The 14,267-nt window shown below is 33.8% G+C and overlaps 1 protein-coding gene across 1 annotated transcript in view; it reads left to right on the top strand.

Moving 5' to 3' along the window:
* The window catches only part of ADGRG6 (adhesion G protein-coupled receptor G6), a gene marked incomplete at both ends in the record, with an annotated part of 129,578 nt that overhangs the window by 75,395 nt on the left and 39,916 nt on the right, over nucleotides 1–14,267 (top strand). Inside the window, 5 exons of the mRNA XM_084257908.1 lie at nucleotides 1,532–1,600; nucleotides 4,019–4,102; nucleotides 9,022–9,107; nucleotides 11,212–11,264; nucleotides 12,269–12,331. Coding sequence (XP_084114034.1) covers nucleotides 1,532–1,600; nucleotides 4,019–4,102; nucleotides 9,022–9,107; nucleotides 11,212–11,264; nucleotides 12,269–12,331 — 355 coding nt within the window. The remainder of the gene's footprint in view (nucleotides 1–1,531; nucleotides 1,601–4,018; nucleotides 4,103–9,021; nucleotides 9,108–11,211; nucleotides 11,265–12,268; nucleotides 12,332–14,267) is intronic.

Raw genomic sequence — 14,267 nt, 5'->3', positions numbered from 1 at the left:
TTTCCTCTTTCTCCATTCACCCTTCAGTCAAATGTTGGCATTCTGGAGTCCATCATTTCCATGATGGATTAAGCACTTCACATACAGCATTCCGGGAACTGTGACTCCATCTTCCATTTCTGCCTCTCTGAGAACAGTGACATTGTCTTAAAGCTTTATTTTAGCCTCTGTGTCATTAACAGTGAGTAAATGTTTATTGCATGAACATGTAAAGGTCTGGTATGAGAGCTTCTTGTCAGTTGCATCACCGACATGCCTGTAGAGTTAGGTCTTTGCGAGGTAGCATGATTCCTTCCTTGGGCCAGATGCATGAGGCAATCAAGAATAAAGAAACCATGAGCCTGATGTTCTGTTACACTGTGGGGATATTCTCCGTGTCTGCGTACTGTTTACCCTCTCTTGTTGCTCATGTACATGATCTGTCTTCATGTATTTACTATTCCCATGGGAAAGTTTGGAAAATGTTTAAGGATTAGAATGGAATAACTATTATAAAAATGTCCTTCTACAATTAAATATATGTATTTGTGTAGGTGTATATATTTTTGTTCCTGTGAATTTATGATTCTGTGTTGATTTATAGTGCAGTATGCTTTTCATAAGTTTAGCCTGTCTCCATCAACCTCAACCTGTATAAAAAAGTCTGTTATACACCAAAGGGAGATTTAGTATGACAGAAACAATTCACCACTCCTGCTAGGAAAATTATTTCAAAACTTGTTTCCTACCCCAATGAATCAGTAAAAGTTTGAAATATGAAAGCATAGAGACTAATTTGAAATCAGACACAAATTCTGGCATGGCAAATAGCATAAACTAATGCCTATGAACTGAAAATTTGCATGTTATTAGCTTGAATGCTATTAATATCTTACCTTTGATATGTGCATTATTTGAAACTTATCTTTAATTTTGATTATTTCATTTATATGAATTTCCATGAGAGTCGAGTTATTCATGATGCAGAAAGCCTAGAACCATTTTTTAAAAGATTTATTTATTTATTTATTTATGCAAGAATTGGGGTACAGGCCAGATGCACGGGAGGGTGAGAGCATTCACCAGAGACAGAGAGGGAAACAGAACAGGCAGACTAATGAAATACACTGCTGAGGGGAGCAGCGGACGCGGCAGGAGAGGTCTGCGTGCCATGTGGGACCTTCGCCAGCAGCCGCGGATCGAACTGGTGGTACAGAGGCTGTGGGCAGCTTCGCAGCCAAGTGCTCAATTGCTGCGCCACCAGGGGAGGCCCAGCCTAGAACTTTTTATACAAACTTTAAGGGACAATAGTACTTCTTTTCCTGTCATTTGTGGTTATGATCTATAAATTGAGTTAAAGGTCTTGAAAGAAATTTTATTAACTTGACTTTACATTTGCATGAAGTAAGACACAAAGACTTAATAGATTCTCTTGATGTTGGATTGTTAACCAGCGGACTCTTCTGGGGCGCCATATAATTCATGATTTTCTTTATGGTTTATATCATTAAGCCATAAGTTAAATTTGTATAATCACTCTGTGTCCATCAAGGTTCCTACCTGATACCGTTCCCAGCAGCAGAACTTGTCAACTGTGCAGATTTGGGGACCCTCTGCCAAGGTAGGGAGCCAACGTCATCCTCTGGAGTCTGTTTCTTACTTGCTATTTTGGATACAGTTGTTGTCATTGTTTTGATATCTATCTTAATATTCAGCTGAGAAGCTAGAAACCAGGAAAACAGAAGAATTTCTGGAAGTGTTTAAGTTGTGTGGGTGCACAGTACATGCTGTGTGGAGAAAGAATGTTTTCACATACTGGATGACCACAACCCTGTAAAATACCGAGTTTTTCAAATGTGAATGATTATATGCTATTAAACAAGAGTTGATTTCATTTTTACTCTTTATTTCTTGTCAAGTTTGCAAAGATCCAGTATAAAGACATTCGTTCAATATTTTTTAAAACATATTCATGTCTAAAAACTCACGGGAAAAACTCAGTTAAATCTTCAGCTAAGCTAAAGACAAGGCCATGAAGCAATTGATGATAGATAATGACAAATATTAAAAGTGATTATACTAAACTAATATTAATGTAATTTTATTAATTGTTATAATGCATAATGACTATATTATGGTCAGCATTTCAATTCTGTACTAAGTAGTTGCATGCTTAATAATATATAGTAGAAGTCTCATAAGTTTTAAAATAATGTGAATATTTTGCTTTAATTTTTCATTGCTCTGCCTAATTACCATTTTCATCCATTAATCTATTAAATACTTTCTTTATGGAGTAGCATGTGCTATGTGCCACATTAAGAATGATGACCATGCCTTTTGTAAAAGTTGGATCTCTTAAGGGGATCATAATGTGAAAGTGACACAGACTAGAATGAGAGTAACTGAATGGAAACTAAGCTTTCCTCTGTGGTTCCAGGTTGCAGAGAGAAATGGTACAAGTCATTACTGTCTCTTTCTATTTTGAGACATTATTTCTTGATATTGTTTCATTGAATACCCTATGAAAATAAAGTCATTAAGTAATTTCTTTTCATGAACTCAGTATAGTTTTAGAATATATGAAATTGAAAATAAATACTGAATTTTGCTTAGTTTCAGATCTGAAGATTTTTTAATTTTAATTTTAGTTTTTTTTTCTTTTAATTTATCTACAGTACTGAATCTTTGGGTCATAGAACTAGAAGTTGAGCTTTTATCCCTTCATGTCCTAAATGACTAAAAAGCATTTTCATGTTCACTGATGACTTTGCATTTTTCTCTTAATGATTTTGCATTAAGAGAATTGGTCATAATTAAAAGAAAGACTTAAAGAAAAATCCCCATTCTTAAGAATTATATAGTACTTTTGGAATGGAAAATTGTTTTATCTAAGGATGTATATTTTAATTAAGTAAAATCTAAAGAGCATTTAGGAAGTATTTCTCTGCATAATCACTTAAATGTTTTAATATTTGAAATCATTAAAAAGGTAAATAATGGATGTTCATTACACATGAGATTATATCTAATAAAAATACAAAAAATGAAATAAAAATTCTCTGTATAGTTATTTTACTGCTTATGTTGCTTTTCCAGAATCTCTTAGAAAGTTATTATCAAAGCATTACATAAGACTTTAATCTTTGAGTATTAATACTATCAGAAGTATAACTGTGAATCCTATCAGACTTGCCCCTAAGAAATCTATTTTTTTTTAATTTATTAATTAATTTATTTATACAAGCACTGGGTACAGTCAGAAGCACGGGAGGGTGAGAGAATTCACCAGAGCCAGAGCGGGGAGCAGAGCAGGCAGAAGGACCGAAGTACACTGCTGAGGGGAGCAGCGGGCAGCAGGAGAGGTCTGCGTGCCATGTGGAACCCTCCTCCGGTGGCCGGGCAGCAGCAGGGAATCAAACCGGTGCTGCAGAGGCTGTGGGCAGCTTTGCAACCTACCGCTCAACCGCTGCGCCACCGGGAGGACCCCTAATAAATCTATTTTATGCATCAATGTTTATCAGAGTTTTGGGGACCTTTAAATAATTGATTCAGGCTATACATTTTAATCTTTTATTTTTCTTTACATTTATCTTCTCAAAAAGCAATACATTTTCTTCTCATATTTTATTTCTCTATTTTCAGAGAGACTGACTTAGTTTAGATAATTTTTAATCTGATAACATAACATTTTTTATTTGTTTTTAACTAAGGAAACTCAACTCTAGAAAGATTTAATAATTTGAGATGTGGTCATCAACCTGTTAAAAGCAAACCTAGGTCTACTTCAATTTTTTTTCTCCTGCCCCTTGTGCCAGCTCCAGACCCTTGTCCAATATGCAAAGGCCGTGTGAACTAATTCTTAATGTGCCATAGAAAGCATTGCTTCTTTTTATGCATTATAACCTTGTTTCATTTAATGATAAGAATGATTTCCATCTTCCTCTATATATGTTCATGAATTAATTATAGATTTCTTATCCATATTAACTGTCATGTGCTCCTTGCAAAATTACTTCTTTCTCATCTTTATTACCAGCTATTGTAAATTCTTCTAATTCTACACCACCCACTGTCACCACTAACATGCCTGTTACTAATAGAACCGATAAGCAAAAGAATGGTAAGAAATCATTACCTTTTATATTTGTCTTGTATATTTATATATGATGAAAATTATATTTTTGTGGGTGCAAACTTATTTTTAGGTCTATGACTTTGTATTAGTTTCTGACATTCAATATCTAAATATGTCATTACTTGATAACCATGTTAAGACCAGTTAACATCTGTCAGCATACATAGTCACATTTTTAAATAAGAACTTCTACTCTCTTAGCAACCTTAAAATATGCAATACAGTATTATGCACTGTAGTCACCATGCTATCCATTATATCTTCACAACTTATGTATTTTACAACCAGAAGTTTGAAACATTCTCAGGGAAGCGATATATAATGTTCTAACAAAGTTCCCATTATTGGAATCAATTGGTTCATTTGTTCATTCTCAATATTTATTTGTAAAATAAATAAATATCACTCAATTCTCTTCCATTCCCCATTTTAGTAATCAGTGGAATGAGTACATTCTTGGTACTATTCTTTCATACTATTACCTAACATTTTCAAACAAAGCCATTCAGAAAAAAAGCATTTAATTAAAAGGAATAAATTTTTTTTACAAGAAACCTGAGAAAAACATTATTGATGGTATTTTGTGATATTATTCTCTTCAGAAAAGTAGGTTTCAAAAAAACTAATTTTAGTAATTTCTCACTGAAGTCAACTTGGTGTTCAGACATTTGTGATATTTAAATTAATTTAATACTTTGCTCCATTTTTATATGTTAAAGAATAATAGAATGTGATCATATATCAACTAATTTATAAATCAACTTTCCGCTGACAAAACCACAAGTAACTGCTGATACTTTTTGCTTTTTCTCTATATGCAATTTTCTAATATATTATTTGTCATTTTCAAATATAGTAGTTATGTAAGACAAGAAATGAGTAAGGAAAATGCCAGGTGAATTGAGTTATTGTTTAACCTGCAACCTATTGTTTAACCTGCAGATATATAGCCTTTTGGTGATTCAGAGTTTGTTTGGCTTCTTCCAATAAAGAGAAATTTCAGTCAGATGACCAACCATATTATTGCCTCAAATACAGTAATAGTCTCAAATATGAAGTATTAGAAACAAAGGAATTTCCTCAACTCCCATCATTTAGCTCATGAGGCCAAGACATCTGTAACATATCACCAAAGGCCCAAAACCCAGAGAGAAGAAACCCATCTATAGATATACTTCATTTTCTTCTTTTGGTTTCAAGGCTTACATCAACTTCTTCTTTTAAGAACATTTGAATTGGAAGTATGGAATATTTTACATAAAGCATAGATACAAGTTTCATTAGGGTTATAAAGACATCAATTCAGGGAAGTGTTTATGGTTATTCTGTAGTTACACCAAGAAGATTTATGAAGGAACAAAAGTTCCAGCAGCCCCAAGAAAGCAACAGCCGCGGAAGTTTCCAGTGAATATTTCACATGGACTCTAGCCAGTAGATGGGAATATTACAATTCTCACTAAGTATTTTGCTCTTTGTATGAACATACAAAGGGCCTCTGTGGCTTTCTCCCTTCAGGACTGGCACATCCTCTACTGCCCAAGAAACGTTTACATGGTGCTTCAGAGTCCTTGACTTGAGGAGTAGAGCTGTGTTCACTCAATCATGTCGTTTCTGACATTCTTGAAGAGAGCCTTGTTTAGTCCATCTCCCTCTGCGTCATGACCTTCATTAGAGTTTCAACAAAGCAAGCAAATGTCAGAATCACTTAAATGATTGGATTTTACCCCATGAAAGAAAAAAATCTCATTCAGATGATTCTTGATTAAAAAATGTAATTCCAGCATTTAAAAATATTCAGTAGGCATCATGTCGTAGAAATAGTCTAAAAATTGTGTATTCAATTTTATGTACCAGCCAAATAGTTTTTAACCACATCCTTAAACTACCAATACTACTTATTTAATAGTTTTATTCTAAATTGATTCATTGTTTGGCTTAAACATTTGAGAAAATGGGTATCCGTGTTGCAAAATGAAACCAGTTCTATTTGCTTTAAAATAGAAGTGAAAATAAATAAATGAAAACAATATTATTGAATTTTCTCCATATCCACAGTCTTCACACATCTCAGCACCTCAACCCTTCATTATCTTTTTAGAAAAGGAGTATAACAAAGTGTTCAGGACAGCCTATAGCCTATAGCCTAGTTCAGATAAGTTTCTTTTTTAATCTTTTTTATGTGGAGCCATTTATTTATTTACTATATTAGATGTATTTATTTATTTTTATTTTCTTACATCATTGTTAATTTTGGATAGTATTTGATTCTCCCCTCAGGTGTGATGGATCACAGATTTTTTTCCTTGATGTAGTCACATTTGAAAATATTGAAAAGAGAATTGCTTATTCACCTTGTGATAAATGAGACTTTATGTCATGTCCTGGATTATCTAAGATCTTTCACATACTGTCAACAATTTCAGATACTGAGAGTGACACTTTTCTTATTCCTTGGGAAACTGATATAGTAAACGTTCTCAGGCTTATGAGCTGATACATTTGAGAATGCTGTTTTGTCCACTGTAAGAAAGATAAGCACCATTTGTGAAATCTGTTGTCTACCTTATCCAGACCTGTGAACTCCTGACTATCAAAGAGCTTTACAGGGTTTATCAGCCATGATATGCTAGAACCAGGAAGAGAGAGACCTTGAGATTATTTGACAGTCAGGGATATTTCTTTATTGATATAATGTGCTTTCCCAAATTTAGTGAAATGTTCCTATTTTTCTGGGTAAAGTTCTTTTTTATTAATTTTGTTAGAACTTTTGTCTGATATCTCAGATCATATATTGAGAAAAGCTTGTCTTTCAGGCTCCTTTTCACAGATATTGCAGTGTATAATGCATTTAAGTCTTCCCACAAATCACCTTTGTACCCATTGCATTACATTCCCATCCTTTTGGACTAGTGATCTCCGCCCCATAGCATATCTTCTGTGCTTATACCATCACTTTAGCACTGCAGACTACTAAAGTCGTGTGAGCTCAGTACAAACAACCCAAATAAGGAGCTAAGTACACTAGTCCTTATTACAAGCTTCCAAGTACAAATTGTGACCTTGTTTGTAACTTCTCCCTTATGTTTAGCTACTCAAATGAAATATTCATTCTCAGGTTATGTTCAGGGATCCAGCAACCAATTGAACTTTAGATGCCAGGTATCTTAAAGTGTTTGTGTAGGATGAACAGGGCTCCAGTCATATTTCTATGCCGCTGTCCTGTTAGAATTGCCTCATTCTGAGGCTTCTGAAGAGAGACTACTTGAAAATGATTCACAAGGAAAGAGAAAATCTCACACAAGCTGCTGTGTTGTTTGGTACATTAATGCATTTTATTTACTATAAGCAACATAACTCTGGATAGTATATTTATAAATTGACTTAAGTTCTCTCTGTTATGGGATCGTTCTCATTTATGAAAACAGTGAAGTGAAGAAAATGAGGCAGTAAATATTAACAACTGAAGAAAAATGTCTTAAGTATTTAGATGCTTCCATAAAAATTTGATATAAGTCAGTGATTAAAAATACTCACTTTCAGTATTTTGCAGTGATTTACTAAAAGAACAAACATGTGCTGTAGGTCTCCACCTAGTGGTAGCTTTTCAGTCACTCTCCTGACACCAGAGAACATCCCCAGAATATACCTAGGGTCCTGAAGTAACTAGAATCTTGGACATCAGCAATTTGAATTTCTTCGTGACCATTCAGAATGAACATTATTTGATATGATGATATCTACTGTGGAAAAGAATTATCTGAATTATTGTCATTCATTTTAAATATATTCCTCTAAATATTCACTTAGTCTATATTTAAAGAAACATAGAAATCTCTTTCAGTATCTGAAAAGTACAGATGAACTAATTTTGCCTGCCTAAATTAAACTCATTTGACCTTGACTTTGAATCAATTTCATGTATGTATATTATTATATCTAAGAGTAGCAAATTTGTTAAGCTGATAATTTGACCCCTGTACTAGTCCCACTCAAGTGGGACTGGAATTTTGGTAGATTTGGGGATTCCCAGAGGCATATTTTTATATTCTTTTCAGTGACTTCTCCCAGGTCTTCATTAAATCTCTTCCCCATCATTTTTTAATGATTTCTTTCTACACTTTCTTTGGGTATTTTACTTAAGAATTCCTAAAACATAAGCATGAATAAAGAGGATTGACAATAATGGAGATTCATTTCCCACCCCTCTTTAACCTGCCATATTTAAGAGTATTTTCCTCATTAACCATTTTACTAAGGCAGCCTATAGCACACCTTTAGAAAGATTTAACAAACCCTGGCTGCTGAGTTAGATTTTCATTTTTAAAAAGCAGTCTCCTTTAAAGATTGAAACCTCCTCCCTGCCCCTCCCCCAAAAAAGCCCACAGGATCTTCTTTTCACATTAAGGTTTTTTTTTTTTAAAGCAAATTAGTCCATTAAAATTCTGTCTGCAGATTAAGTCTGTCTTCTTCCCTCTCTGCTTTGACACAAATGATGATGTTTATCTGTTCTTTTTTTAAGTTGACTACTATCATCATCTCACCCAGGTTTTTACATCACAAACTAACATTCTTTATAATGTTCAAAAAAAGCATAAGTTAATATTACATGTACAGATATTGACTTACAACTATGCACACCTGAAATGTATATAACGTTACAATGCATTGTTATGTCAATTAAAAAAATTAATTTAAAAAATATGAAGAAACATAATTTAAAGGCTATTAGTTATGTATAAGATAAAGTTCAATCAGCATAAAGCCAAAATATTTAGAAATTTTCTGCACCTACATAAAAAGTGTCTCTTTTTAATTGTATGAAATTGTTTACTTTTAAATTTAACTTGATAATTATATGACTGTCAGATATAATTAATGGACTAAATCTTATTTCCAATGGACAGATGGAATTGTCTTTAGTATCTCCATAGTTATTGAAAATATCCTTCGTCACCCTGAAGCAAAAGTGCAGAACAAAGTAGTAGAATGGGTAAGTGAATTTGCAAAAAATTTTTTTTTTCAAAAAAAGATTTATTTATTTATTTATTTGTTTAAGCACTGGGTACAGTCAGAAGTGCAGGAGGGTGAGAGAATTCATCAGAGTCAGAGCGGAGAGCAGAGCAGGCAGACTGATGAAGTACACTGCTGAGGGGAGCAGCGGGCGGCAGGAGAGGTCTGCGCACCATGTGGGACCCACCTCCGGTGTCCGGGGAGCAGCTGGGGATTGAACTGGCGCTGCAGAGGCTGTGGGCAGCTTTGCAACCCAGTGCTCAACCGCTGCGCCACCAGGGAGGCCCAGCAAAATTTCTTTTTTTGGTTTTAGACATTTAATCTCTGCAAATCTGAGAAAGATGTTTACTATCTAAGTAACTAAATCCACAGATAATGCTGAAATACAAAGAATGGTCATTACAAATCTATGAGTAGATGGCATGTGAGGGGGTTGGGTGTATGCACTGAAAGAGTATATTTGAAGAAAGGACAAGAGACAGCTTAATAATCATCATCTGAAAAGGAAAAATACAGCATGCATACATATTTTTGTTTACTATAATAATCATATATTTTCAGCACCAATTTTTTTTTAGCACCAATTTTTAAAAGTAAACAGCTTAATTTTATTTAGTGATTTGATTGTTTGATTTAAAAAACTAAATGTATAAAAAGATATATCATGAAAATCTTCCAGCCATCCTTGTAGCTCATTTACATGGAGACCAACCCATTTGCCTGGAAATTGTTTAGTTTTTCTTGTATCTTTTCCAGAATTTCTTTGTATGTAAAAGAAAATAAGACTAGTCTTACTTTTCTCCTTTTTATAATAAAAGCAGCATATTTTACAGACCATTCTGCACTATATTTAATTTTGTTATTGCCAATTTAGCAACATTTGTACTCAGATACTTGCCTTATCTATTTTTTTTTTAAACAATGAATAGTATTCCGCTAAGTGACTGTGTACTAATCTATTTAACAAGTCTTCTCTTAATGGCTATTTAGTTAAAAATTTATTGGGTTGTTGGAAAAATCATGAAGTCATGACACATTTTTGCATATAAAACATTGAAAAAATATGTCATGAGTTTTCTGACAGCCCAATATTTAATCAGTATTCTACTGATGAAAATTTGGTAATTTCTAATTTTAAAACTTTAGCATTTTCTTTTCTTGTAGATATACCCTAGAGATTTTTTTAAATTTTCTTCTCCATTGCAATTTAAAATTTTTTGCTGTCTATAGCTTTCTATTTTTATTTCCTATTATTTTACTTCCTATCTACAGAATACAAAGGAGCTTTAAATTACTTCTAATACTCTTACAAACAGCTTTTGTGAATTAAGTCACTTGGGTACACATTTTAAGCTAAAAAAACCAGATTTTCTTACATTGTGGGTATCTAAGAAATGTGTCCTTGGTAAGTAAGGAAAGCTAAACCATATATTGAGAGCTGCTGGTGACAACACATATTTGAAATCTAATCAGAGTACATTGTATTTTGTAACTCTAACAAAATCTTGTTTTATGATGGTATTTTGTATTTCTAATGTATCAATTGTTAATTTCTAATTTTCTTGCTATGTTATTGAGACGATAATTACTAGCTCAGTGTTTGTTGAATGAGGAATATGGAAAGTGCTGGTTATGTTCATTTACCATGTGCCCTCTTACAACAAAGTTCTCAGTGGCTAACTTGGATGCCTCTGTAAGAGACCCATTATAATACGGGCTAGAGAAGAAAATGTAATATCCAGTTAGACAGACTTGGGCTCCAATCTGGGATTTAACTGCTTATTGGATGACCTTGAGCAAGTTATTTCATTTCACTTAAGCTCAGTTTCTTTATATATTAGGGGTGGGAAGCACATAGTACCTATCTCAATCGTGGTTGTGAGATTGAAAGAAATAACATTTGTAAAGTTCTTGGCATACAGTGATTCAGTAACTATTATCTTTACCTTTCTTCTACTCTAACTCTCTGGGATTTTCCCAGGGTATTATTCCAATAACAACTTATCTTTTAGGAGGGAAGAAACTTAATTCAGATTTTTAAAAAGGTATTACCAACACTCACCCTTTTCCATTGTATTTTTTAGCTCAATTCAACTTTCCAAAATTGGAACTACACTGTTTATGTGGTTAATATCAGGTAAATGAAGGAATCAATTATTTAAGAAATTAAAAAAACAGTCTCTAACTTAATGCTACCCTCTAACTTTCTCTCTGATTATACTTACACACGCACATTTACAAAAGTAAACATATACATATACTCATATTCATAATAATTCTATAACAACTCTATATTATGTCATCTCATTGCATAAAAAGATTCAGTGCTCCAGCAATGCTTTTTAATATCTTTTGATCATGGATCCTGGTCATTTTTTAAATTTAGCATGTATTCCTAAAATGTATTTGTGATTTTAAATAAATTGTGTGTGTATATGTATGTGTATGCATATGGGGGTGTTATTTCTTCCTCAACATATATGCTATGATACATCCATCACAAATTAAAAGAGTAAGTATAAATAGTAATTCTGTTAGGTTTGCTTCATATCCCATGAAGTATCTAGAACACCTCCTGGACTGCATGCACCCCAGATCACTTTTCTGTAAGATAAGACATCTACAGTCTGATTGCAACCTAACTTTTCAAAATTATCTTTCATTGTTCTTGTAGTTAAATATCCCACTGAGTCCCTAGCAAATAGTATTATCTACTGTTCTTCCTCTGTCCCTGGTATCCATAGTTTTATATTAAACAAGTTTTCTAATATGTATTTTATGAACCCTAAACATATACTATGTGAACCCAAGGGATGCAATAACACAGAAATGGGGATCAAATGGCCACATTAGTTCAGAGTGTACATTACTAAATAAGCAGAAGCAGGTTTGTAATATCAGGTTCTTAATACACTCTACTTAACACTCACTGTGAAAAGAGAGCCAGGGACATAGCTGCCAATCTTATCTGGCAATGGAACGATTTTGCCATGGGCATGAGGAAGAACTAGACTTCAGGACACACATTTGGAAATATTAGGTTAGAATATGCTTTCTGTCTCTTTCTTTCACCTTCTCAGATTTTGTTGTTGATGATGCAGCAGGTGAGATTGGTAATGAATATGCATATTTTTATTATAGCTTTCATGTGCACACAGGAGAGGACAAGATTAAAGTCAAGAGAAGTATTGGGAATGACTCAAGGTAACACTAACAAATTTACAGACAGTATAACATCCTTTCTGTTACTATCTGTTTTGATTTTCTAGTAGAGAAATAAAAACAATGAAATAAGAAACAGTTTAATGAAGGAACATGTTTAAATTACTTCTTTAGTACACATTTTTTTTCTTGGGGTAAAATCTAATACAGCCGACTGTGTAGAAATGTGCATATGATAAAGATAATTCGGAACTAGGACCTTTAAAATAAATGAATGATGTTTAGTATTTCCTGTATTTTTTTAAATGATAACCCATTACCTCTTATCTGAGTTTCAAAAAGACCCTCTGAGGAAATAAAAGGTAGCTGCAAAATTTTTTTAAGATTATTTATTTATTTATACAAGCACTGGGTACAGTCAGAAGCGCGGGAGGGTGAGAGAATTCACCAGAGCCAGAGCAGGGAGCAGAACAGGCAGAAGGACCGAAGTACACTGCTGAGGGGAGCAGCGGGCGGCAGGAGAGGTCTGTGCGCCATGTGGGACCCTCCTCCGGTGGCCTGGGAGCTGCTGGGGATGGAACTGGTGCTGCAGCGGCTGCGGGCAGCTTCACAACCCAGCGCTCAACTGCTGCGCCACCGGGGAGGCCCGGTAGCTGCAATTTTAAGGAAGGAATTTATATATGGTAATACCTAGTGAAATGGGAAATATTTTCATCATTCATAGTCATCATCTAATTTTCTGAAGTGTTGCCCTTTTCAGTTTGCGTACTGTGATTTTTCTAGCGCCTGACAATAATAAAACCAGCACCTCAGAAATTCTTGCTTGAAAGTCATTTAATCTTATGGAATCTCAGTTTTCTGTCTGTCAAACCAATATGTAACTTCCAAGATCTATGAGTCCTAGGGAGAATGAAAACAAGACTATATATATATATATATATATATATATATATATATATGGGAAAATTCATACTTTTTGTTTTTCTTTGATATAAACTTCTGCATTGTTTTAAAAATGTATTCTTAGAGTATTTTTCCCCTCCTTTTTTCTGCTTACTCTCTTAGGTTCAATGATGAGCCTTTGCCACCCATAATTGTTCTCAAAGCCACAATCTACTAGTTTCACACACACATTTTTCCCCCCAAACTTTTCCTTTCAATTTGATTGTGACACTTAATATAGACCACAGCTTCAAATAAGGTTATCATACTCTATCGCCTGGACATACAGGAAACCAAAGCCAGAGATTGGTTTATTTGAATAAAGAGTGATTGATGGCAAAAACAGGACCATACAATAGTTTCAGTTTACTGGATGAAAGAGGAAAACAACATAAATAAGGCATGGTCATTCTCCAATTGCTGAATTAAGATATTCAATATCACCCACAATACATTGTACTAAGTATATTCTCAATATTCAAGAGAAGTAGAAGGTCACGTTCCCACCTCAAAGTTCTCAGTAGCTGGCATGGCAGAGCTAATGTCCCAGGAATAATTTAATCAAGGGATAGTTTTTCATAGGTCATTCTAAAAATTATTAAGGTGGCGTAGCTCATCATTGTATTCACATAAGTCTCATCCTGAAATAAAAGCTTATATATGAACATTAAGCAGTAAATCATTTTGGAGATAAACAACTTTGCTGAGTGGATTGTGAGACTAGTACAGCGCTTTGTCCTTGAGATTAGCAGGATATTTAGGGAAAAACTAGAACTATTCTTCAGTTTCATCTGACCTTGAAGCAAAATTTCACTTATTCTTTCTTCTTTTTAGCACCACAGATATTTAATACTCTCCTTCATTTTGATTTATACACATAGAATTTAATAAATAAAATATGCCACTACCTCTCCACTGAATACTTCACAGTCTTTTCAAAAAGTGCTACTGCTTGGACTTTGCCATGTATGCAGTAACTAATATTGGTAATATAATTATATGATTATCACTCTATCTTATATCTTATATTATGATA

This window comes from Talpa europaea (genome assembly GCF_964194135.1).
Source record: "Talpa europaea genome assembly, chromosome: 2".
Lineage (NCBI taxonomy): Eukaryota > Metazoa > Chordata > Mammalia > Eulipotyphla > Talpidae > Talpa > Talpa europaea.
Note: the sequence above shows the minus strand (reverse complement) of the source record. Positions and strands in the feature narration are given on the sequence as shown.